Source organism: Solanum tuberosum, unplaced genomic scaffold (assembly GCF_000226075.1).
Source record: "Solanum tuberosum cultivar DM 1-3 516 R44 unplaced genomic scaffold, SolTub_3.0 scf00409, whole genome shotgun sequence".
Lineage (NCBI taxonomy): Eukaryota > Viridiplantae > Streptophyta > Magnoliopsida > Solanales > Solanaceae > Solanum > Solanum tuberosum.
This window is the reverse complement of record NW_006239346.1, coordinates 198,406-224,254: the sequence shown is the minus strand read 5'-3', so window position 1 is coordinate 224,254 and position 25,849 is coordinate 198,406. Positions and strand designations below refer to the sequence as shown.

The window sequence follows — 25,849 nt, the reverse complement described above, 5'->3', positions numbered from 1 at the left end:
AAAATAGTTCAAATATGTAATTTCTGGCCTCAATTTAGAAGCTGCAAATCTTGAATGTAATTTCTCAAAGCAGAAGAGATCCATGCTACTGTTTGAACAAGAAGCTGGGTAAATGTCAGCGAAACCAGCGTTTCAGCTTTAACAAAATAATGTTGGTAGTTTAGAAAGAAAAATACACTGCAGGCAACAACAAAATGGTCACTGTTCTTTCAAAAGAAAAGATGGTGAAATAACAAGAACACAACTAGTCCTGGTTGCTTCTGAAATTATCACGTTTCTCATGTTGCCAACCATAGCCCTGTCCATCATGACTTGTATCACCAGAATAGTGTCTGCCCCCTCTCTGGAGTTGTGACCTGTGATGAGGTAAAGGTGGGGGTGGTGGGAGGGAAATAGGTTGCGACATCAGTATACCCTTGCTATCTCTGGTGTCCATGGAATTACTACTCTGTCCACCTTCCAATCCTCTGTTGGCTGACAGCGGAAGTGGCAGGTTTGACTGCCCAGCCGACTGCCCCATATTCCATGGTCGAGGGTAATTTTCTGGAAAATTCATCTTTCCTGCAGCACCAGGTGGAAAACCTAGCAAAGAGCCTTGTTCTGATCTCCTTTCAGGAGTTGAGTCTGGCCTAGGCATCTCAAATGAAGCAACACCATAAAATGGTTGGGCTCCATCAGATGCAAGCTGAGGATAACCAAATTGATGAGACAAACCTGGATTCAAACTCATAGGCACCGCAAAGCCATGAGGTTGGGGCATGTGCACTGGAAATGAACCCTGTGCATCAAAACCTTGCTGAGGTAACCAGTTCTGCATGCCAGGCCTTTCAAAACCTGGAGGAGGATTACTATCAGACTGTTGCTCTAGTGGCTGATTTTGGATTGAACCAGTGAAAGGTGGCTTTTGTTGCATAAAAGGCCTAGGAAGCTGTTGGTCTCTAGTTTGAGAATGATGAGCTTTGTCTTCACGATCATGTGCCTGGGAACCTGAACCAGGGGAAAATATGGGCCTAGGTGGTGCTTGCACTGTAGATTCAGATGCTGTAGGTTTTCTTGCACTAGCAGATTCTGAAATGTTTCCATCTTTCTCTGCATGAAGGAGATCACTGTGAGTCTCATGAATATGAGATTCAAATTCAGTCTTCTTCAAAAAGGACTTGAGACAATGCGGAGCTGCACAGATGTAGACCCCTTCCAACATCTTAATCGTTTGAATCTTCTGAATGCGTTCATCACAGCTGAATAAAAGAAAATGTAACTCAGATTCCGTACTCATTAGATCAGTGAAACAGGTATGGAACAGGTAAAGCAAAACTAACCAACCTAGTTTACTCACAAACAATTAAGTAGCAATACAGTTGAATAAGGATGTGTGACAATTCTCTAGATGATGTTTATCATGACAATCTTAAATGCTCTTGATGAGATTCCAAAATTTCTAGTCAGAGTTAAAATCAACCATCTGTCATAACAAGGGGTGATGAAGCTCTTCATAGGAGCAATATCTCTCTAACTTGAAAGATAATTTCTAATAAAATGGTATTTCAAAAACTAGCCCAAGCTGATATAGGATTAGACTAAAAAACTAAGATGTCTACTTGACAAAAAAAGGAAAATTCAGGTCTAACAACAGAGATATGATACTGAAGCATGACCTGACAAAATATCAATGTGAAATTCAGGTTTAAGTAGAACAGCCAAGACCTAAAACATACACCTTATAGTACCCCAATGCTGCTACCAGCAGCATATCCTCTATAAATCACTATATTGTTTGCAATCCTTTTGACTTGCCATCTTTAAATGTGAGAATGTCCAAAATAATATTTGATACAGAGTTGATAGTTTTATACCCTAAAGCAATGATATTATCACGCTTAAAAGTGGAGAAACAGGATATATGCTTACAGGTAGCAGAGAGAGTCGCTCCTGGCACAATCTAAACAGAAGATATGTTCACATGGACTCTGCAAAAAGAAGATAGTAAAGATCATTTTAACTCGAAATGTAGTTGAGAGAAGTATAAAAGTGATAGTGTGTTCCAACAGTTCATAAAATTGATAATGTCATCCAACATGAGTCATACACCAGCTTTCAAAAGCATAACCCAGTTAGTGTATGACATACAGCCATTTTGTAGTAACAAGAAAAAGTTCTGCCAGACTTGCCACATTACACACAAGATAATAGGAAAAGCATTAACCAGTTAGTGTATGAAACTGGACAAGTTATTCAATAAATGCATTATCTTTAAAACAAACAAAAGTTCTGGAGTATGTGACATACATAAAACATAGGAAATAGTTGTTATCTGGAAAGAAAAATGGGTAATGGGAAGGGACTTTAATGTATAGATTTCAAAAGTGAAAGATACTTTTGTATAAGGAGACCCACGGCTATGCAAGGCTTCTGAAATATAATGCAGGATCTGGGCATCGGAGGGGCTATCTACACTTGGTCCAAGGAAGAAGATTTTTAACCCAAGTTTCTTGCATAGACAAATTTCTGATCTCACCAGCATGGAATGAACAACTCGAAGTTGTTAATCAACTGGTTCTTCCTAGAGTCATCTCCAGTCATAGACCAAATATTCTTGAAAGTAGTGAGTTTGATCCTAATCCTTCTTACTCTTTTTTTTTTTTGAGAATTGGAACATTGTATTCTTCAGCTTTAAGGATATGCTGGGGACCTTTAGAAAATCAGAGAAGAACAAAAAGCATAATACTTACAAGGATCCTACGAATTCTAAAAGTTGATCTGAATCCTCTAATCCTATCTCTTTACACCAAAAATATATAGATACAATGCAATTCCATTTAACCTTGTGAATGGAATTGAATATATCTTCAAAATTCCTACTATTCCTCACCTTCCACACTGTCCACCAAATGCAATGTGGAATTAAATTCCACCAGATCTTCTGTCTCTTGCTACCTCCTCTCCTGATCCAACAACTAAGTAAAACAACTGTATGTTCTGGCATAGTCCATTTCACTTCTGAAAAGTTGAGAAACATGGACCATATTTGTGCTGTGAAAGTACAATGTAAGAATAGGTGACTATTAGTTTCCCCTATCTTCCCACATAAAGAGCACCAAGGAAGTATGATCTTCTTTTCCTCCTCAAGACTTCATGTGTCAAGCATGCCTTTCTAATGACAAATCAAGTAAAGCACTTAACTTTTGTTGGTACTGCAGTCCTCCAGATCCTAATCCTTCTTACTTACTACGACATATCCGGTGTAATCCCACAAGTGGGGTTTAATCCTTCTTACTTCAAGTTTGAAAACAAGCGCTACAAATTGAAGGTTTTCTAGACATGGTTAAAGGGTGGTGGCAGACTACAATATCACTGGCAATCCACCCTTCATTTATTCATAGGACTGATAATGCAGGCTTTATCATAATCTAGAAGTTTAAGACTCTTAAAAAAAAATATGAACAAGCTAAAACAGGGTAGCACAGAGAAGCATGGCCTTAGATGAACTTTCAACCTAGAACAAATTGCTAACACAGAGCCCAATCCCAAGACTGATAAATAAGATGGTGACATCAAAACTGGACTTCAGTAGCTGGCCAAGATTGAAGAAGACTACTGAAGACAGAAGTCGAGATATCTATGGCCTAAGGACATGGATTGGAACACCAAGTACTTTCAAAGAATTGCAAATTCTCATAGAAGGAGCAATTGCATTGACAAACTGAAGATAGAGAGCGTAATTACAGAGGGTAAAGATAGGACAAAAGTGAAAATCCTTGACTTTTATCAGAAATCGCACACTGAAAGAGAGAACAAGAGGCCACTAACATGGTTTGATAATTTGGCCACCAACAAAAATCAGGATAACATAGACCTTGAAAGTGCATTTGAGGAAGAGGTCTAGAAAAACATTACCCCATGGACCCCTGACAAAGCCCCAGGAACTTGAAAGTGCAACTTGGTAGTGTATATAAGATAGTTGCAAAACACCTAGCAGAGATAATGAAAAGGTGATAGACAAACTAGTCTCAGGACATACTGCTACCTTTGTCACAAAAAAAGAAGACTAGTCTCAGGACACCAAAGTGCTTTCTTTCAAGTCAAACAGATCATTGATGCAACACTGATTGCAAATGAATTGCTTGACTAGAAACAAAGACAAAAACTCTTGGACTTCTATGCAAACTTGACGTGCTAAAGGGCTTCTGATAAAGTTAATTGATCCTATTTGTTGAGTATGCAAAATAAAATGGGCTTTGGAGAACGATGGGTTATATGGATTAGATTTTGCACCGCAGTCAAATACTTGGTGATTCTTCTCACCAAAAAGGGCACAAGGCAGGCTCTAAACTTTTCTTTTCATTTTGGCTAAGGAGGGGCTCAGCATAGTACTGAATAATCCAGAGAACTTCAGCAGATTAAAGGATTTGAAGTTGGATTTAACTCTGGTGGAACTGTGGAGGTGTCATACCTACTTTATGTTGATGATGCTCTCATCTTTTGTGGTGCTGAGAGATCACATATTTTATTTCTCAACCTTAACACTGTCTATATATGAAGCTCTCTCTGGATTACAGATTAATATGCTCAAAAGCACATTATGTCAATGATGTTCCAAAATTGAAGGAACTGGCAGGAATTCTCTGTTGCAACGCTGGTCATTTACCAACAACTTACCAGGGGATGCCCCATTAGGGACCAAATTCAAATCTTTAGAGACATAAAGTAGAGTCATTGAGAAGTTCAAGGAAAAAATGGCAACTTGGCAACTGCAATACTTATCAATGAGAGGAAAACTCACTGTGATCAACCGTGTATTAGATAGTATTCCTACTCATCTGATGTCACTCATTCCAATACCAAGAATGGTGGTGTGATAATTTGACATAATCAGGAGATCATTCTTTTGCAAAAAAACAGTAAGGGGCACAAATTTCAGTTAATAAAATGGGTAACTGCCAAGATGCCAAAACAGGTAGGACACTTGGGGATCAAAGATCCGACAACTTACAACAAATGCATGTTAATGAAGTGGCTATGCAGATATGGACAAAGTGATTATGCTCTTCAGAAGCAAGTAGTCAGAGCAAATCATGGCTCACTAGATAACTGGTGTATTAAATTATCTATGGCTTCTCATGGTATTGGATTATGGAAGTACATCAGGAACATATGGGATGATTTCTCTTAGAATATCACATAAAACATGGGTTTCAGGAAAATCATATCAAAATTTGGAAAGACCCATGGCTCCCTAGATCACCTCTGATGCTGGATTTCCAAATTTATTTCAAATTGCCTCAAATGTTGAATCCTCCATTGCACAGGACAGACTTAATGCCGTATGGGATCTACAGATTAGAAGGAACTAAAGGAACTGATGATTTTGTTACAAATACTGCAGTCCTTCACTTTCCCTAACCACACAAATGATAGTATAAGTTGGGGCAACACAAACGGGGTATTCACAGTGAAGGTAGGATACAAATCTTCACTAACTCAGATTGGGAATGTTGAACAGTGGCTTTTTCATATGCGATACTTTTAAAACTACCCCCGAACTCAAATGTTTTTCCTTGGGAAGCAATCTATGAAGAAGCCTGACACAGGAGAGCATTAGCCGGATGAACATTCAGATAGTGAATAGATGTTACATATACCATCAATGTCTGGAGACCAACAAACACCTCTTCCTACACTGCCAAGTAGCGGCTGACATTTGGAATATTTTCCTCTAATTTTGGATTTTCTTGAGTTACGACATACAATTTAGGCATATGAGAGCCGGAGATTTTGGCAAGTTGATGAACAAAAACATCGGAAAGATCTGGTGGATGATACCAACACTGTATATTGTGGTGTATATGGTCAAAAAGGAATCAACGGTGTATCAATTCCCATGCACTCTGTAAAAGCTAGTTGTATTTTAAACATATTCCATAAAAGCTAGGAGTACCTCTTGGATTTTGTCAGCTCCCTATCCTTCTAGTCTAAATCTCTGTGTTAATTTCCTAGTACATTTGATTTCTGCATCTACCAGACATCATTAATGAATTCTTGTTACTTCATCTATTAAATTTTTTAAAAAAAAAATTATGTAGCAGCAGCCAGAAGGTAGCCTAGTTCTGACCTCTCATTAGTTGGTGGAAACAATCATTATTGAGCAGTAATAGTAGGAAAATGAACATGATTGATTAAAAAATATGTTGCCTCTAATAACAACAACGGAGCAGGACTCTTCAAAATTGTCATCTTAGGGAAAAAGTTAAACATTGAACATTCTATAATCACCAGACGTCCATCAATAGCAATTAGGAAGTCCAACAGACAAAAATAATAGGGCAAAAGTTAAAGGGTTGAAGATTGTATTGTATACTGACCAGACGTCCATAAACAGCAATCGGAAAGTCACAGCGGATACAAATATGTACCCGTTTACCAGGCGGGCGCAGGGACCTCTGGCCAACAGTTTTGACAAGAGATGCAGGATTTACTGAACCAAGGCTCTTGGCTACAGGAAGATCAGCTAAAACAAGATGATCAGGACAAGCAACTCTAGCAGTTTCAGGAGGTATCCCCTTAACAACTCCACCACTCTCATTTGCTCTCTTGTTAAGCAGGATCCGAAGCATCTTTTCCGATTAACTCTGTTTCTCCACCCTACTTCAGGCGGCTCTAGGGTTAAGCCCCAAATGACATAAACTACCATCTATTTATATAAATTATTAGTAATAAAATTAATATAATCTTTTTTTCATGTTTCTTGCGATTTTACTTTCTAATCTCAACTCAGATTCTTTAACTAGGCATTTTTTTGTCACATTTGGCAATTGAATAATACACTTTCTGTTTTGATGTTTTTGTCATTGTTGTCTTTTCTTAAAAAAAAAATTAGCTTTTGGCCTGCTCAGGCTGATTATTAATTGACGAAATGAAAAATAATTTGTCCAATCGGACAAAGTTGGCTGACCCAAAAACAACCAAATGAAAATAGAAAGCAAATCTCTATCTATCTATCTATCTATCTATCTATCTATCTATCTATCTATCTATCTATCTATCTATCTATCTATCAATCTATATTATAAAAGCATGAACGTTCCACGTTAAATGTTGAACGATGAAACTATACCTAAAATATTAATCGGCTTTTATGTCCTTACATATTTATTAATGAAACAAGTTAGAGGTGGATGTAGTTTTAATTCTTTTTTATTTACACTACGCATAAGCTGTGTGTTAAATGGTTGAGATATTTTTAGGGGATTACCGGAGAAGAGAGGTGTTCGTCCCTTTGTTCTTCTGTGCTGAAACTTGAAAATTGCAGTGAAGGAAAATCAAAAACCCCTTTGCAGTTATTTACGGACACGTGCCTTCATGCTTCACTGTCTTGATTTTGATATGCTAGATTTTAGGATTCATGTTAAAAAGGTTTAGGCCTATATATATGTACACTACAACATAGAGGATTTTTCATAAATATTGGTACTTTAGTGCCTAACCACCAAACATAATGGTCGTTTCACTAATAATCAAACGTAGCATCACTTTTGAAGCTTGTTGTATCACTGATACATCTTTCTGAAATTCATGTTGTATCACTGATATATTTTTGCGTTGTAGCACTGATACAACTTTTTGAAACTCGTGTTGTATCAATGACACGACAATTTTGTTGTATTCTACATCTTCTATACAAAGCTATTTACACCAAAAAAGTAAAGATACTTAACAATTCCATTTTACTTTGCGAATGGAATTAGATCTATCTTCAAAACATCTTCCAATTCTCTCCTTCCACCACTTCTTTTGAGTCTTGCTACCCCCCCCCCCCCCCCCTTGATCCAGTAACTAAAAAGGTCAGAAGTGTGTTCTCGCATAGTCCAGCTGAAGCCTGTGATGTTGAGCAAAAGCTCCCAGATCTGTGTAGTGAATTTGCAGTGTAGAAATAAGTGTTTGTTTGTTTCCCCTGTCAAATTGCATAGGAAACATCTAGGGACTAGTTGCATTCCTTTCTTTTGTAGGACTTCTTGAGTTAAGCAGGCTCTTTTGATGACTAACCAAGTGAAGCATTTCACTTTGGTGGGGATCAGTCCTCTCCAAATACTCTTCCACTGATTATGGTAGCCTCCAACCCCAACTTCTATTCATATCAACTATATCTTAATTTCGTTGAATATATTGAATTTACGGCAGGTCCACTGTCTCACATACAACATTTGTTTGGAGGTGTTAACAAGGCACATACAACATTTGTTTGGAGGTGTTAACAAGGCACTCAATTTTGTTGGATACACTTTCTCAATTTAGTTGGATACACTGATATAAGTTCAAAAAAAAAATCCAATGCTTGTTGCCTCTATAACAACAAACACTCCGATGCAACACTGATTGCAACTTGGTAGTGTATATAAGATAGATGTAAAACACCTAGCAAAGATACTGAAAAAGGTAATTGACAAACTAATCTCAGGACATCAAAGTGCTTTCATTCAAGTCAGAAAGATCATTGATGCAACACTGACTGAAAATGAAGTGCTTGACTAGAAACAAAGGACAAAAACTCTTGGACTTCTATGCAAACTTGACGTGTAAAAGGGATTTTGATAAAGTTAATTGATCCTATTTGTTGAGTGTGCAAAATACAATGGGCTTTGAAGAAAGATGGGTTATATTGATTAGATTTTGCATCACCACAGTCAAATACTCGGTGATTGTGAACAGGAGACGTGGGATTCTTCTCACATCGGGAATTCATGGGATGATTTCTCTGAGAATATCACATACAAGATGGGTTTCAGGAAAATCATATCAAAATTTGGGAAGACCCATGGCTCCCTGGATCAAATTTATTTCAAATTGCCTCAAATGTTGATTCCTCCCCTACACATAACAGACATAATCTCGTATGGGATCTACAGTTTAGAAGGAACCAATGGAACTGTTGATTTTGTTACAAATACTCACTTTCACTAACCACACAAATGATAGTATAAGTTGGGGAAACACAAAAGGGGTTATTCCCAATGAAGGCAGGCTACAAATTTTCACTAACTCAGATTAGGAGTGTTGAGCAATGGCTTTGGAAACTCATACAAGATTTTTTTTTTAATTTTGTTTTATTAAGGTTCATATGGGATAATTATAAAATTACCTCAAACTCAAATTTTTTCCTTGGACAGCAATCTATGAAGCCTGCCACAGGATAACGTTAGCAGGAGGAACACTCAGATAGCGAACAGATGCTACAGCCAACATGTACCATCAATGTCTAGAGACTAACAAACACCTCTTCCTAGGGTAAAAGTTAACGCTTGAACATTCTATAAACACCAGACATCCACAAATAACAATTAGAAAAAAACAACGGACACAAAAATCAGATGGTATTAACTACTGACCAAACGTCCACAATTAGAAAATCACAGCTGACACAAAAATTAGGGCAGAAGTTTAAGAGTCGGAGATACTATTCTACACTAACCAGACGTCCATAAACAGCAATTGGAAAGTCACAGCAGACACAAAAATGTACTCGTTCAGCAAGCTGTCGCCGGGACCTCCGACCAACAGTTTTGGGCAGAGATGCAGGATTTACTGTACCAAGGCTCTTGGCTACAGGAAGCTCAGCTATGACAAGATGATCAGGACAAGCAACTGTAACAGTTTCAGGAGGCAACCAGTTAGCAACTCCACCACTCTCATTTGCTGGCTTGCTAAGACGGATCTGAAGCATCTTTTTCCGACTAACTCTGCTTCTCCACCTACTTCAGGCGGTTATAGGGTTAAACGCACAAAATAGTTATGCCGCAAATAATTGAAACAACACTCTATTTATATGGCAATAAAATATAATCGATTTTTATGTCCTTAATTATTTTATTAATAAAATAAATTAGAGATGGATGTAATCGTAATTCTTATTTTATTTACATTGCGTATTAGCTGTGTGTTAAATGACTGAAATATTTTTTGGAGATTATTGAAGAAGAGAGGTGTTCGTCCCGTTATTCTTCTATACTGAAACTTGAAGTTATTTACAGACATAGGCCTTGATGTTTCACTATCTTATAATTTTGATACGCTTGATTCTAGAATTCATGTTAAAAAGGATTAGGCCAATATATATACTACAAAATAGAGAAATTTTCATAAATATTGGTACTTTAGTGCCTAATTACCAAACACAATGATTGTTTGACTAATTATCAAATGTAGCATCGGTTTTGAAATATGTTGCATCATTGATACGATTTTCTGAAATTCATGTTGTATCACTGATATAACTTGCGTTGTATCACTGATACAACTTTCGTGTATACAACTTCCTGAAACTCATGTTGTATCAGGTGACACAATAATTATGTTGTATTTATTCGTCTATATCTACACGTTCAACTTAATTGCATCAACAATATCTTAATTTTACTGAATACATTGATTTTAGGACAAATTGGCAAATTACAAAAGGGCAACAAAAATATATTACCCAGAACTGCAACAGCAAAAGCAAAGTACCAAGATTGAAAATATTCTAGTAACCACCATCATTTGATCCGAACAAAAAGGTTTACCTTCTCTCTTACACAATGAATACTAATTTGACACCAAAACTGCAGAATTTAGAAATTGCTTCTCAACACACGACTAAAACATGTTTTACATAAACAAGTTGGGCTTAGTTGCCTTGTATGTGGTCTTGAGTTTCCTACTCGGTGGCCTGATTTTCTTGAACACCAAGGGGAACTTGATCTTGGAGTCGTGGAACTGTTTAGTGCTCTCCCTCTTGCAGAGCTTAGCTGGAATGGTGGCCGTCTTTATGATCTGGATGCAGTGATGGCGAACTCTGTGACGAGAAGCCATCTCAGTGTACATCTGCTCCACAGCACCATTCAATGTGGTGTCACGGTACTCCTTGTACATGTTATGGTATCCCGTTCTACTTTGGTAACGGAGCCAAATACCATAGTTCTTGATTTTTGTTGGGTACTTCTCAAAGATCTAAAAGGTTGAACAATACACAATCTTAATGAGGAGGTTCAATACAACATTTACAGTTAAAGGAGACCAGAAACTTAAACCCACAGTTCATAGAAACAGGAAAAGATATTTCATGAAAATGACTAGAAATCTGTAAATGTTAGGGAAATCATGTATCCAATCCAAACCATATAAGGTCATACCAAATGGTGCAAGAGGATTGGAGAAAGGAATCTATTTATTTACAAGAATAAGCACAAGTATAAGGATAACTGAGAAGCTGCGGTGAATGAATCCTTCTTAGCTAAGGAATGTTTGTTGGACACCCACCCATTGTCCAGTTCCGACTAGCGCTCCTCGTTGTCTTTGTTTGCACGGTCTCATAACTACCTGTGGACTTTAAACTAACACGGAAACCAAACTCTTGAACATAGTAAATCAAGACTGTCCACCAATAGACTCCCTTTGAACCACTTTACTTGTCATATTTTTTGTTTACACAACCCTTGAGACACTATGTGTTAATCTTTAATTAAGGGTATGAATATTATCAGACCCTTATTTATAACCTTTAATTAATCATTAAAAGTTAATCTTTCTTCGATAAATATTCTATTTTTAATCAATCTCCAATAAATAAAAAGAAAGTTAATCTAAACAATCACAATATTGGAGTATCCATTTGTGCTCTTCACTTAGGTTTAACGTTATTAGTCAATGTTTTATTATTTCCAAGAATAATTATTATTAAGAATAAAATGGGAAGAATTTACTCAATTATATCTTCATTTTCTAAAAGAAAAGGAACTATTTTGGACCATCCATTTTCAATAAGGACAACAAGTAATGTGGTCCTGGGGAAGAAAAAAATAAAATAAAGAACTAGGGATATGATGTATAGATCTTGTACCAACAGGCATATTTTCATGATAAAACAATGAAGCCTCAGAGTTTGGGTCAACTATAGGAATCCCCCACTCTCCATTTTGCTCCATTTGAAGCCGTATTATTCCAACATTCCAATAACCAGCACTCTAGTATTTCTATGCACTTGAGTAATTCTGATCACCAAAGTTTAGACAGATGGGAAATAATCACCAAAAATCTCTTCTTATTTCTCCTTTTTGTACAATATGGGGAATCTACCGTTAAGCTAGAACTTAGACTTCCCTCCTAACTTATTAGTTATTACACCCCTCACACAGACTTGGATCATGATCGTGATCCATGTTCACCACCCCCACCGCCCAAAAAGAAACATGATCAAACCTAAATGCAAACTCATATACGCTCTGTTAATGAAAGTTAATGAATGAAAGAGGAATATGATCACAAACTATAGTTGTTGTATGGGATGCTCATTTGAAACCTTTGTCTTATCAATGCGAGAAAGACAGAAGTTCGGACTGCAATCCCGATTAGTAACTTCTATTACTAATAGAGATCCCGATTAGCTATTACCCCCTCCGGACCACTTTACTTGTCGACCTTACTAAAAATAGATGGTCCAAAAATAATTGTCATTTAAGAAAATCAAGATATAATTGAGTATAACCTTCCCATATTAACCTTAGTAATAACTATTTTGAAAGTAATAAACATTGATTAATTAGCATAGGCAACCTACGTGTAGAGATATACGTACTCCAATATTATATTTGCTTAGATAATCTCTCTTTTTGTTTATTGATTAGAGATTAAAGAGAAAATATTGAAGAGAGACTAACATTTTAAATGATTAATGATAATACATAAGAATATGATAATCAAAACACATAGTTCATAAAGGACATGCAAACAAAAAATGTGACAAGTAAAGTGGTCCAGAGGGAGTCTATACTGGCTAACACACTGTTAGGGTCACCTCTCTAAGTTAGACCAGTTGAACTCCTCATAAGTACCGATCTGACCAATGATGGGTTGCACATCTACACCTCGAGCATCTGGATATTTCAATCTATGCAAAACTGTATTTAGAATGGTTACTCACCCTAAACAACTCATTTTCTATAAAGTCAAATCCAGACAAAGTCCTACATAAAAGTCAACTCATATAGATGCTCTCTTAATTTCAGACATAAGAACATGAATCGCCAAATTTTGAGGTCACTATGGTGTCTCAGATTTTAAAAAAAGTGAGGTTGGAAGTTGCATATTTTAGCTAGAACTATTGGTTCCCTAACTTAATTTGTAGCTAAATCTGCTGAGATACATATAAAAGGCACTTTCAGGTAGCAACTAATTTTTAGTTCTTTTGGGCAATTTTAAGCAAAGATCTTCATCTAAAGCATTAAATTTCTAAGAGGCTTCATAAGGTGAATGATTCTCTACCACTTTGTAATTATCACACTCAATTTCATCCATTAAATCATTTGACTGAGATGTAAAAGTGTTAATCCTATGGAATTTTAAAATATCAAATTGAATCAGTAAATGACATCAAAATTAGAAATTAATATTAGATTTTGTTTTACCCACTTCAAGGGTTTTCCCAAAAGATATCTTTCAACACATTTGGGTGTTGATGGCCACGGGTTAACTTCAACTTTGACCAGATTTGGACTTCTCGGAAAATGACTTGTGTAAGGCAATTAACCATTCTAAATCTGTTTTTGAATAGAATGAGATATTCAGGAGTCCCAAGGGCATAGTTTTGATCATTGTGAGCTGGATAGAACTACGTTACCAAGTGGGGGATCTTAACTCTTGAGTCACTTCTTTAAGAACAGCAACAAAAGTTATGATGCTTTCATGATTTGTAATCATGGAGGTCTTTTCATGGGAGCTTCCAGCAGAACTTGAAAGAGTTGGAAGCAGAAGTATATAGTCCATTACATGAGGGGAGGAGTTGAATGCAGGCACACTGATGCAAAGTGCTTGAATTATAGGCATTAATTGGACAGGATATGAATGTGCGTGTTTATGCACAAAACATTGCAAATAGCAACTAAATTCAGCACATATATATTAGGGATAGGAAAGTGATAGGAAATTCAAAATGGAATCTCAAAAGTCCAAGCCAGCTGAAGTTGAATGGATATTGAAAATGCAAATCTCAAAAGTAGTCAAAACCCATTTCAAAATAAGCAATGTACAAACAGACTAATCACAGGCACATAAAGGCCATATAACACTTTCACAGAGGCAACCCTCATACATCACATATAACATTGCACTGGGTTACCCAAAAGAATGAATCAATTAGAACTCCAACACTTAAAACCTGAACAAAACAAACCAAATACGGGGCAAGGCACCAAAGTTGCTATCTTTAAACTAATAATCACAACATTTCTAACACACACAATCCAAAAATCCACATAGAGAAATGTATCTCATCATACCTCATTAATAGCCAGCATCTGCCCGTTGCTCTTCTTCACCTTCTTAAGTTTCCTCAGAAAATACCTTTTATTCGAACAAACCACAATTAGCCTAACCATTAACCAGCATAAATACATCAAGTAGATCGATAGGAAACGAGATGTAAATACCAGAACTTGGACTTAGCACGAACTTCATTGGTAGCCCACAGCTTCATACGATAAATCTTGGGATGCTCATCTGATTCAGATGGCAAAGCTCTCCCAACAACCTGATACTGATGGAACTGCAATGACAACAATAAAACACCATTGTTTATTCAAATCTTTGAGAGAATCAGATAAAAATACAAAATTTTGGAAACCCATTAAAGAAAAGAAAACCCTTTACCTTGTAATTCACCATTTTTGCACAGCTATTCCCTCTGCGACGCTTCTGAATACGAAAGGGAAGAAGAGCGAAGAGAAAGAAAGGTTTTAAGTTAAAAGGGCCTCCACAAAAACCCTAGTTTCAAAGGGCTACTAATTTGGGCTTTAAAAGGAGTGGACTTAGTCTTTAATGAACCGGCCCATCAAATTAATATTGAGAGAAAATTTCATAACTAGCCGCATTTTGATGCGTGTATATATAGAGTCCCGAGCCAAAAGAATAAAAAAATTGTGTAAAATTTTCAAAAGGGAAATAAAAATTGATGATCAAACCATAAGGGTAACATTTGGATGAAAGGATGGATGTCGTTAAATTGTAGGTTGGAAGGCACACGCTGACATGAGCCTTACAATTACAACATAAAAAAACGTTTAAAAAATAGTAATATTTTCTTTTCCGTTATTTATACAATCGTTTTGTTGTTGTATTTTCTTGTTTATTCAAACCGTTAAGAACCGATAATGTTATAACAAAAAAAATCAAAACTATTATCAATTAAATATTGAACCCATTAAATTTAAATTGATCATAATCAATCTCTCGTGGCACACACTTATTTGTAGATGTACGTACGCACATATATAGTTCTGTAATTTTATAAAATATACATATTACACTGATGACATATTTATATATATTATTAATAATTGAATTTAAAAAGCCATGAATCTTAGTATCGGGCTTATTTATATGTATTTATATATATTCTTTACTATTCATTCAATCGTTTTGTTATTGTATTTTCGTGTTTTTTTTTCTTTCTATTTTTATTATTTATATGTAAATAAAAATGTAAGTGATGCGGTCAAGTTAAATAGTTTTCTTATATATATAGTTTGATAATATTGAAGACAAAATATAGGTACATGAAAAAAAATAATATAAAAGACAAAACTTCTAATGTTTTGAGTTGCTTGGATGGCAAGCACCCCTCACTTCCAACCCGAAAGTTGTGAGTTGGAGTCACCAAGGGAGCAAAAGGGGTGGGAGCTCCTAGGAAAGGATTAAAAAAAAAAAAATTGCCTTCAATCCTACCTTTTGAGGAAGAGGCTGCTAAGGAAGGTCTTTTAATCATAATGCCTCTATGGACGGGCGGCATGCTCCATTCTTAGTATTGCACAGTCGCCCCTGCATGAGTAGATGCGTGGAGGCAAGCGAATAAAAGTAGTCTTTCTCTGCAGCAAGCATATTCAAGTACCGAACAGTTCGAGGAGTAGGCTTACTGATGCTGAACTCTATTCCTTAGGTTCGAAGGTTCATAAGTTCGTAGGAGGAGCCTTATGTCGTATGCCCTTCTTTCTAAAAAGTGGAGTTTTGACAGACTCTTTGTGCCTATGTGTGAAAACGAGTATGTGAACAGAACATCTTTCAATCATCGAGAAGAAATAAGTCATGGGGCCGGCAAATGAAACTAAGAGTTGCTCAAGGCACCACGAGCCCTTGGCACAACGATCAGGTCAAACAAAGTGATATTATTTTTAATTCATTTTTGAAGCCCTGGGTACCAAGCAATCCGTTTAGATCTATTTTAGTCGATGAAAATTTTGGTTTTGCACAAAATACACATCAAAATGAATTTGAAAAACTCACCATTTTGTGTTTGGGAGATTAATATTTTCAAGATAAGTAATACACTCTTTAAATAATTATTGAAATATTTAATTTATATTAAATTATGTGTCAATAATTTTACATCTTATTGGAGAATGACATCTCTCAAAGTCAAAATGATATATATATATTATGTTAAACAAATTTATCTTGTGATTAAAAAAAAAACAAAGTGAGGAGGAAAATGTTTTTTCACAAAAAAGAAAGGAAAATCACTATATAAATTTTATGTTAAATTTTTTTTAGAATGAATTAATTACTCTAAAACTAATCCCCAAATTTAATTATTTCTCATCCCTCTTAAGCCCTTAAAAAAAATTAAAATTTGTATACTAAAATTGCAAATATATCCAAATTAAGGGTTACTTTTATAGTATTATCAAACTTAAACTGAAGAAGCATTTTGACTATTTTAGCTCTGCAACTTCCCTGATTTCAGCTCCAAAATTCTTCACTCTTCATTCTTCAATCTCTCGTAAATCCTCTGGAAAAAACCCCTAATTGTTAGGGTTTTAGTAAAACTCTTCAAATTCTCGTCAAAATTCACTTCATTGTTTCATTTTTGAAGTTTCAGCGAATCAAAATTGCGAAAGTTGTGATTCAAATCGACGATCTAGATGAAAACTAGGGTTTTTTTACTCTGTTTTCTCATCCTTTCGTCGAATTTCTCTCATTTGCAATCGGAGGAAACGAAGACTAACAAATTCCGAGAACGAGAAGCTACAGATGATTCCAGTGCTTATCCAAATATGTAATGTTTCGATTCACTCCAATCTCTTCTGTGTTTACTTGCAATGATGTGGGAAATTAGTTGTTTTGACTTAATTTTTCTGTAATGCTAATTCCTGGTTTTAATTTTAGCTGCATTTGTGTTCTTTAGTGTTTAATGAGTATTTGTTGTGTGTATTAGCGTGAATTTTGATCAATCTCCTATTTTGTGTAGCTATATTTGGAGTTTAGTCAATCTCATTCAATCTCTTTTATATTCAATTATACGCACCATGGAAAATTGTATGCTGATTTAATGTTGTTGTAAGAGAGATCTTTGTTTTCAACTCTTGCTTACTTGTTGTTTTATACTCTCCCTATTTCAATTTATACGACATAGGTTGACTGGCTACAAAGTTTAAGACAAAAGGGAATATTTTTGAAACTTGTGGTTGGAACAATTGTGTCGTTATAAAGCTTTTGAAACTGCTGGTTTTAAATATGCCATAACATTGTTGTGGTTATAAAAGCTTCTTATTAAGGGTAAAATGAAAAGTTCAAGTTAAATTGTTTCTGAATTTAGAAATGTGTCATTCATTTTGGAATAGATTGATACGGAATTGTGCCATTCTTTTTGGAATGGAGGGAGTAGTAATTATTGGAAATTTCTCTACTTATTTTTCGTGATTTTTCTTTTGTCAGTTTCATACTCTGTTTAGCGATATTTGCAGTAGTTGATGATAGACTAAGAAAGCAGTAAGAGCTCTTGAGGATAAATTAATAAAGTTGAGACTGTATGTTTGACGAAGGGAAAAGGGTAAAAAATGTCCTCCTTCCATCTATTGGATAAAATTTGACCCTCTTCCACCTATTGGATAAAAAATATCCTTAATGTAGTAGAAGTGGCTCAAAAATGCCTCCTTCCAAGTTCCACCTATTGGATGAAAAGTATCCTTAAATTTTAACTAAATATGTGGCCTTCATTAAATACGTGCCCATGGCCTTCACTAGTTCTCACAATGAGATTCATTTAGTTGATAATCATACTATCATCAACTCCCATGGTCCCATGAAAAATGGAAGCTTATGGCTGGCTCTCAAGTACTGAAATAATTGTGATATATGCAATATATAAACTTTTTGTAAATACTAAGCTTGATTTAAGCAGCCCTGCAATGCTCAAATTTTTTGAAAGAAATGACATCGCAATATATGCTAGTTCAAATTTTATGGGACCAATAAATAAGTCCACGTATTTAATTAAATTTCATATAATTGTGTCGTAATTGAAGGGTCAGTTTTAAGCCTGAAAATAACTTTAGGGGCAAGCTTGTTCCAATAGGTGGAGGGAGAGTATTTTTGAGCCATTTCTAAGATATTAAAGGCATTTTCACCCTATAAGTGGAAGGAGGAGATTTTAGAGCCATTTCTAGTAATTTAGGGACATTTTTTTATCCTTTTCCGTTTGAGGAATATGCTCTCATTCTTAGTTTCTTTTTTGGTTGACCTATGAAGTTCCAGTTTGTATGGAAATTCTTCCCTTTTCTGTTTTTTATTTGACATCATGAGAGAAATGGTTAAAAAGTGCTTCAACTTTTCTGCTTATCAACAAGACAATTAAAAAATTGTTGAGTTTTTTAAAATGTATTCTGCAGAGATGAGGATGAATTGCTGAATACACAATGCCCCCAGCATTTGGAGCTAAGATGGCAGACAGAAGTTAGTTCTAGTGTGTATGCCTCGCCCTTGATAGCTGACATTAACAGGTAACATGATACAAGCTTCTGATTTTTGTTCTGTAATTTATTTTGTTTGACATGTTCTGTATTTGTTTCTTGGATTGTGATTCTTTAGTGGTAAGGGTTCTGCATTAACTTACTGTCACAAACTAGTTTAATCAATTGAACTGTGATGAAAGAGAAAAAAGAAAGTTAATCATATTGATTTTCTCTGTTCTGGTGGCTGGAATTTATAAGAGAGATAACCAGTGAATTTACATGGTAAATGAGTGTGTCTTCAAGCACAGTCCCCTCTCATCAAAGAGACAAATAAAAGCAAAATGTACCATTATACCAGTTCTACCAAATTTGACGAGTATGAGTTTTTGAAGTTTAACAATATCATTGCAATGTTTTCTTAATCTATTCCTTTTGGCTCATTTATTCATCCTAACAATATTTTCAATTTCTTTGTTAGTGATGGGAAGCTTGAGGTTGTAGTTCCCTCGTTTGTTCATTACTTGGAAGTTCTGGAAGGTTCTGATGGAGATAAACTGCCAGGTATAATTTGTGGGAGGTTGGTAGTGAGAGTAAATTCAAGAACTTCTATGAAAATTTAAATGAAAACTATTTGGTTAGCCACAGAAGACAGGAAACATCCCGTACCTGGTGCATAGTCACCCAAACTAGCTTATAAATTGGATCTGAATTCAAATTTGGCATATCGAAGGACAAAATAATGCCTTATATGAATATTTTTCTAGAAGAATACTCATGAAATGTGAGAATTATGTAAAATGGGGATGATATTTCTGTTAATTATATTACTTCACCTTATCAGGATGGCCAGCTTTTCATCAATCTACCATTCATTCCAGTCCTTTACTGTATGACATTGACAAGGATGGAGTGAGGGAGATAGGTTTGGCCACCTACAATGGTGAGGTGCTCTTTTTCAGGTAATGCTACAGCATCTTTCTTTATATTGTCTTCTTTTAGTAATCAGATATTTTCTTTATTCAACATGACATGGTTAGCATCTAAATAGGGTGTCAGGATACTTGATGTCTGATAAACTTGAGATTCCTCGGTTGAAGGTAAAAAAGAATTGGTATGTGGGTTTGAATTCAGTCCCTGTGGACCGTTCTCATCCGGATGTCCACGATGACCAACTAATCCAGGAGCATCTGATGGAATCTGTAGTTCGTAAGTATTTCCCTTTTTTACGTGCAAGTCAAATGCATCTTTACCTCCATGAGGTAGTGGTAAGGTCTGTGTAGATTCTACCTCCCTAGACCTCACTTAGTGGGACTTCACTAGGTATGTTGTTGTTACGTGCAAGTCAAAATGGGCATAGAAATTCTTGGATTTTTCCATTGATGTATCTTTCTTTCCTCTTCTAATGCCTGTTTGTTTTCCTTACATATACAAAACTGAACCAGAATAGGATCGCAGTGATCTTTTCTTTTCCAAGTGTGCTATGACACTTGTTAGAAGTCTGAAGCAGCAGCAATTGAACTTCATTCATTAATTTTATAAGTTAATAGTGCTGGAATCAAAATTTACTGCCTCTTAAACTATAAATTATCCAGTATGAATTCTTTCTTCTAGTATGTATTATGGTTTGTCACTTGTATTTTGGTACCTTGGGTAACATTTCATCTATAATTGGGCATCTTATCATGTTTTATGGACTTAAAACTTGTAGCAAGAGCCTGCGCTCTCTGTTTATATGTTTTGTCTTATTTCAGTGTTTTCCAGTGGGATTTAGCCTGGATTCAGCCTTCAGTATCTATTTAGATTTAACAAGCTACTATGGAATGACTAGTTTCTTGAAGTGATCATATCTTTGTGTTTCAGGAGATACTCATGCATGTCATTTAATTAACATTTCCCGTCCTATGATAATCCCTTTGGCCTCTTGAAGTGGAAAGCCATGGGTTTGACCTGCATCAACTTTTACTATATCCTATGACATATCATAGATGTGAAAATTTTCTTTTAGGTCATAATGCATCTAGTCACAGTGGCAACCATTCAGACTCTATAGCATCGGCTGTTCACAATGAGACACATTCTGTTCTGGAAGAAGTCCACCATGATGCATCTAGTCACAGTGGCAACCATAATGCATCTAGTCACAGTGGCAACCATTCAGACTCTATAGCATCGGCTGTTCACAATGAGACACATTCTGTTCTGGAAGAAGTCCACCATGATGCATCTAGTCACAGTGGCAACCATAATGCATCTAGTCACAGTGGCAACCATTCAGACTCTATAGCATCGGCTGTTCACAATGAGACACATTCTGTTCTGGAAGAAGTCCACCATGATGCATCTAGTCACAGTGGCAACCATAATGCATCTAGTCACAGTGGCAACCATTCAGACTCTATAGCATCGGCTGTTCACAATGAGACACATTCTGTTCTGGAAGAAGTCCACCATGATGCATCTAGTCACAGTGGCAACCATAATGCATCTAGTCACAGTGGCAACCATTCAGACTCTACAGCATCGGCTGTTCACAATGAGACACATTCTGTTGTGGAAGAAGTCCACCATGATGCATTTAATGCTTCAATATCTTTGCCATCAGAAGTTTCACATGACAACTCTTCTAACATGGCTAACTTAAACAATAGTATTCTGAGTTCTGAAAATGAGAAAATTAGGAATTTGGAAAATGGAACCAATACCGGAAGAAGGCTTCTTGAAGATGACGTGTCAAAAAGAGCTGAGGAAGATGTTCAAGCTGCAACTGTGGAAAATGAAGAAGGTCTAGAAGCGGATGCTGATTCATCTTTTGAGTTATTTCGTGACAGTGATGAGTTGGCAGATGAGTATAATTACGATTATGATGATTACGTTGATGAGCACTCGTGGGATGATGAAGAATTTCAGGAGCCAGAGCATGAGAAAGTAGAGGATTATGTGGATGTTGATGCTCATGTTTTGTGTACGCCTGTAAGTCTTTTACAAGGTTATAAGATAGATATTTATTATGATCCTGATGGTTTTATACTTTTAAGGGTCATTTCATTTGTATCAGGTCATAGCAGACATTGACAATGATGGGGTGTCAGAGATGATTGTTGCAGTTTCCTATTTCTTTGACCATGAGTAAGTTCTCTCTTATGAGGTGCTGTTTTTGTTCGTAATGCTGTCTTGTTTCGCTCTGCTGACTGTGTCACTGCTGATTGCTTCATTTATTGTGTCATTAGAAAGTTACTATTTTTTCCTGGTGCAGTGCGTGCTTAGGAACACTGCAAAATATGTTTTTTTAATTGTCACTTGCAAAACATGTTAGTTTTGGGGAAAGCGGTTCTTATCTATAATCTGATAGTTGCTAGGCTTGTTGAACATGCTGGAATTAGGTTGTTACTAATCTTGAATCAGCTCTGCATTGGATAGGTTGATTTCAAAGCACAGGTCAGCTCTGACAATTAGTGCAATTAGTAGAGTCTAAGATCTTTTGAGTGGCTCCTATTCGTGTCTCAGCCACTACTTCTTGATGTCTCTCATCTTTGCTAATTGAGGACGCTTAAATTTCTTATGGAACACATGTGCTTTGAAGTAACTCATGTCAATGTCAGCCCCTTTGTTTGCTTCATTTAGGTGTCTACTAGCATTGGCAACAACTATTGCAAGTTTAGTCTAGTGCATATGTCACTGCCGATTGATCTTTAATCAACAGGTACTACCAAAATTCGGAGCATTTGAAGGAGCTTGGAGACATTGAAATTGGAAAATATGTATCTGGTGGTATTGTTGTTTTTAATCTAGATACCAAGCAAGTTAAATGGACTCTACAGCTGGACCTAAGTACTGACTCAGAGAACTTCCGTCCCTACATCCACTCTGCCCCTACGGTAGTTGATTTGGATGGTGATGGAAATTTGGACATTCTAGTTGGGACCTCTTATGGAATGTTTTATGTCTTGGATCACAAGGGTAATCGGTTTTCATTTGTTTTATCTTCTTGTCATGTTGCTATATACTTTTTAAGCATCTTTAAACTTTCAAATTTCTATGATCCACCTGAAAAGTAAATACCCCTTTTATGCCATGATATTTTTATTTTGTGCCATTTTCTTCTAAAGCTTGCATGTGCCCTTTCCCTGCTAGCTTTCCTTTTAGATTGATTAAGCCCATGAGTTTGAGGTAGTTCCTGGTTGAAACCAATAGGTATTGATTGGTGCAACTGTATCCTATTGACTTGGGTTGTAGACATGTCTATCTTGTAGAGGAATAAGCAAGAGCATCCTTTTGTAGTCTGATCTGTATATATTATTGTGCATCATAGCCTTTACCATTTCAAAGCAAAAATATTATTGTGCATCATCATAATGTTTTGAAGGCTTAAAGATTTACTGTGTCAGGGAAAGTGAGGGATAAGTTTCCTCTCGCAATGGCTGACATCCAAGGAGCAGTAATTGCAGCTGATATAAATGATGATGGCAAGATTGAACTAGTTACTACAGATTCACATGGCAATGTTGCTGCATGGACTGCACAGGGCAAAGAAATTTGGGAAAATCATCTTAAAAGCCTTGTTCCTCAGGTACACTATGGTTTCCTGTCTCCTTAAATTTAGGCAGAGTGTGATATGAATTGCAAAACTTTTAAAACCCCAGGGACCTGCCGTTGGTGATGTGGATGGGGATGGCCATACCGATATCGTTGTTCCAACAGTTTCAGGGAATATTTATGTTCTGAGTGGCAAGGATGGCTCCATTATACGCCCATATCCTTACAGGACTCATGGTAGAGTGATGAATCAAGTTCTTCTTGTTGACTTGACCAAACATGGGCAGAAGAAAAAAGGGCTTACAATCGTTACTACATCATTTGATGGTTACTTGTACCTCATAGATGGACCTACATCATGTGCTGATGTTGTAGATATTGGTGAAACATCGTAAGATATATCCTTAGATTCTCTATTTCTTTTTTCGTCTGTACTCTTTTAAAAGGATAAGATCTTTCAAAAAAACATATTTGGACATCTTCTTTTCTCTGCTCTTGTTCACAGATACAGCATGGTCTTGGCTGACAATGTTGATGGTGGAGATGACCTCGATCTTATTGTGACTACCATGAATGGCAATGTCTTCTGTTTCTCGACACCTTCTCCACATCATCCCCTCAAGGTACTCAACAAGATCATCCTTTTTGGCTTTTGCTTGGTTAAGATCTTTGATCAGTAGTATCTGCATGATATCAACTGCAGTCATGGAGATCACCTAACCAAGGGAGAAATAATGCTGCATATCGATTAGATCGTGAGGGAGTCTATGTTACTCCATCATCAAGAGCTTTCCGTGATGAAGAAGGCAAAAGCTTTTGGATTGAAATAGAAATTTTTGATAAATACAGATATCCATCTGGGTCTCAAGCTCCATATAATGTCACGGTAAAAGAGCTTTACCTTCTAGTCAAGTTTGCCTTGTATTAATAATTAATCTCTCTCACTGCTTACTAGTGAGTAATGGTCCTCTTTTTATTTCTCAATTACTACACAGGTGAGTTTGTTAGTACCTGGCAATTACCAAGGTGATAGAACTATTAAGCAAAATAAGATATTTAATCAACCTGGAAAACATCGGCTTATGCTCCCAACTGTTTCTGTGAGAACTGCTGGTACAGTGTTGGTGGAGATGGTTGACAAGAATGGGCTATATTTCTCTGATGATTTCTCCTTGACATTCCATTTTCATTATTATAAGCTGTTAAAATGGCTTCTCGTTCTTCCTATGCTGGGGATGTTTGGTGTGCTTGTCATTCTTCGTCCGCAGGAGGCCATGCCATTACCATCATTTACGCGAAACACCAACCTCTGATGTTGCACAAATAAAATACAACACATCTTCATCGGGTTATAGAAATGAGGCATCTTCTCCAGCTGGAACTTTGAGCTGACAACGGCCTTTGTGGCCAGCGGGAATGTTCAGCAATTCAACTGTGACTAGTACGTTGAACTGTATAGGAAAAAGGGACAATTGCTTTTGATCCTACCTGAATATGAATTGTGAGCATACAAGTCGGTTTGTGACATTATTGTACCCCCTTCCCCAGGTGTAACTTACTTATAATTGTTAGACACATTCGAGTAAACAATGACTATTTATGGAACCACAAGTTTGTTCCAAGGCGGTTAACTTTCATTTCCCTCAGAAGTTTTGTACTCTTACTTTAGTACTGTATGATGACAATAGAGCTAAGTTCGACCATCTTATTGAACCACATTGTTCTTCTGTCAGATTGTTTATCGTGTGTGTTTGAGTTCACCATTCATGCTTTTGCCAGTAAAGTTGATCTTATTATTGTAATTACTTGCCTCATTACAATTGAAGAGACCATAATCGATAAGCTGGAACTGACCGTAGATTTCTTGAACTGTTTATGTTACATCACAAATTTCGTTAATTCATCATTTTCCCTTCATTACAGTTGAGATTTCAATAGACGGTACCAACATTTTCTAATCAAGACATGGGATTATACGATCTTGCGTTAAGATGAAACATAAATTTCAATTCTAATTTAACCTCTTATTTTATTTAAAATGGGATTTTGACCTTGAGAATGCAAAAAGAAGTGCCAATGGAGAATGTAAGATAAATATTGGTTGATTTACATGCATCTTTACAAACAAACTCTCTATCCAACATGCCTTTCTTGATTGATCTGATCAGATACCTACGAAAAACAACTATGTGTGGAACAGTTCTTCAAGGACAATGCTCCTGCCTCGGAAAATGATCTTATCATTGCTTTCTTCTGGCAAACTAGATCACAATGAGTTAAATTGAATCAAGAAGCTCGTAATGGATGGGTTTGAGTTGTCAGTTGAGCAGCCGACCCAATCATGAAGCTATAATGAGGAGTATTTTACAATAAAACAAGTATTTTGAGCAGATATTGGGACATGGATCGAGACTGGGAACTGAACTCTATGAGATAGAATCCCCTGAACTATCAGCTCTTCGACTCCCCTTTATCTAGTGGCTTACCCTCCACACAAGCTCCAACTGACAAAGGGAAAAGACTCACCCACGACAAGGTTTTACATGTAGGCTACAATGGATATATTG

The 25,849-nt window shown here is 36.3% G+C and overlaps 3 protein-coding genes across 3 annotated transcripts; 1 reads left to right on the top strand and 2 right to left on the bottom strand.

The window, feature by feature from the left end:
- Positions 1-91: 91 nt before the first annotated feature.
- Positions 92-9,803, bottom strand: LOC102582158 (E3 ubiquitin-protein ligase Hakai-like). The gene is made up of 3 exons (XM_006363005.2): positions 9,464-9,803; positions 1,909-1,967; positions 92-1,238 (listed from the first exon to the last, which is right to left on the bottom strand). Exons 1-3 carry the CDS (start codon positions 9,713-9,715, stop codon positions 245-247), a joined length of 1,305 nt encoding a protein of 434 aa, XP_006363067.1. The 5' UTR covers positions 9,716-9,803; the 3' UTR covers positions 92-244.
- A 593-nt stretch (positions 9,804-10,396) lies between these two features.
- On the bottom strand, positions 10,397-14,784 carry LOC102581830 (60S ribosomal protein L18a-like). The gene is made up of 4 exons (XM_006363004.2): positions 14,674-14,784; positions 14,454-14,569; positions 14,304-14,367; positions 10,397-10,980 (listed from the first exon to the last, which is right to left on the bottom strand). Exons 1-4 carry the CDS (start codon positions 14,686-14,688, stop codon positions 10,639-10,641), a joined length of 537 nt encoding a protein of 178 aa, XP_006363066.1. The 5' UTR covers positions 14,689-14,784; the 3' UTR covers positions 10,397-10,638.
- A 1,930-nt stretch (positions 14,785-16,714) lies between these two features.
- Positions 16,715-25,014, top strand: LOC102581499 (protein DEFECTIVE IN EXINE FORMATION 1). The gene is made up of 13 exons (XM_006363003.2): positions 16,715-17,074; positions 18,687-18,797; positions 19,228-19,310; positions 19,591-19,708; positions 19,798-19,955; positions 20,755-21,719; positions 21,805-21,875; positions 22,450-22,706; positions 23,135-23,316; positions 23,390-23,673; positions 23,788-23,905; positions 23,986-24,168; positions 24,278-25,014. The coding sequence occupies exons 1-13, from the start codon at positions 16,941-16,943 to the stop codon at positions 24,593-24,595; spliced, it is 2,982 nt and encodes a 993-aa protein (XP_006363065.1). The 5' UTR covers positions 16,715-16,940; the 3' UTR covers positions 24,596-25,014.
- Positions 25,015-25,849: the final 835 nt, after the last annotated feature.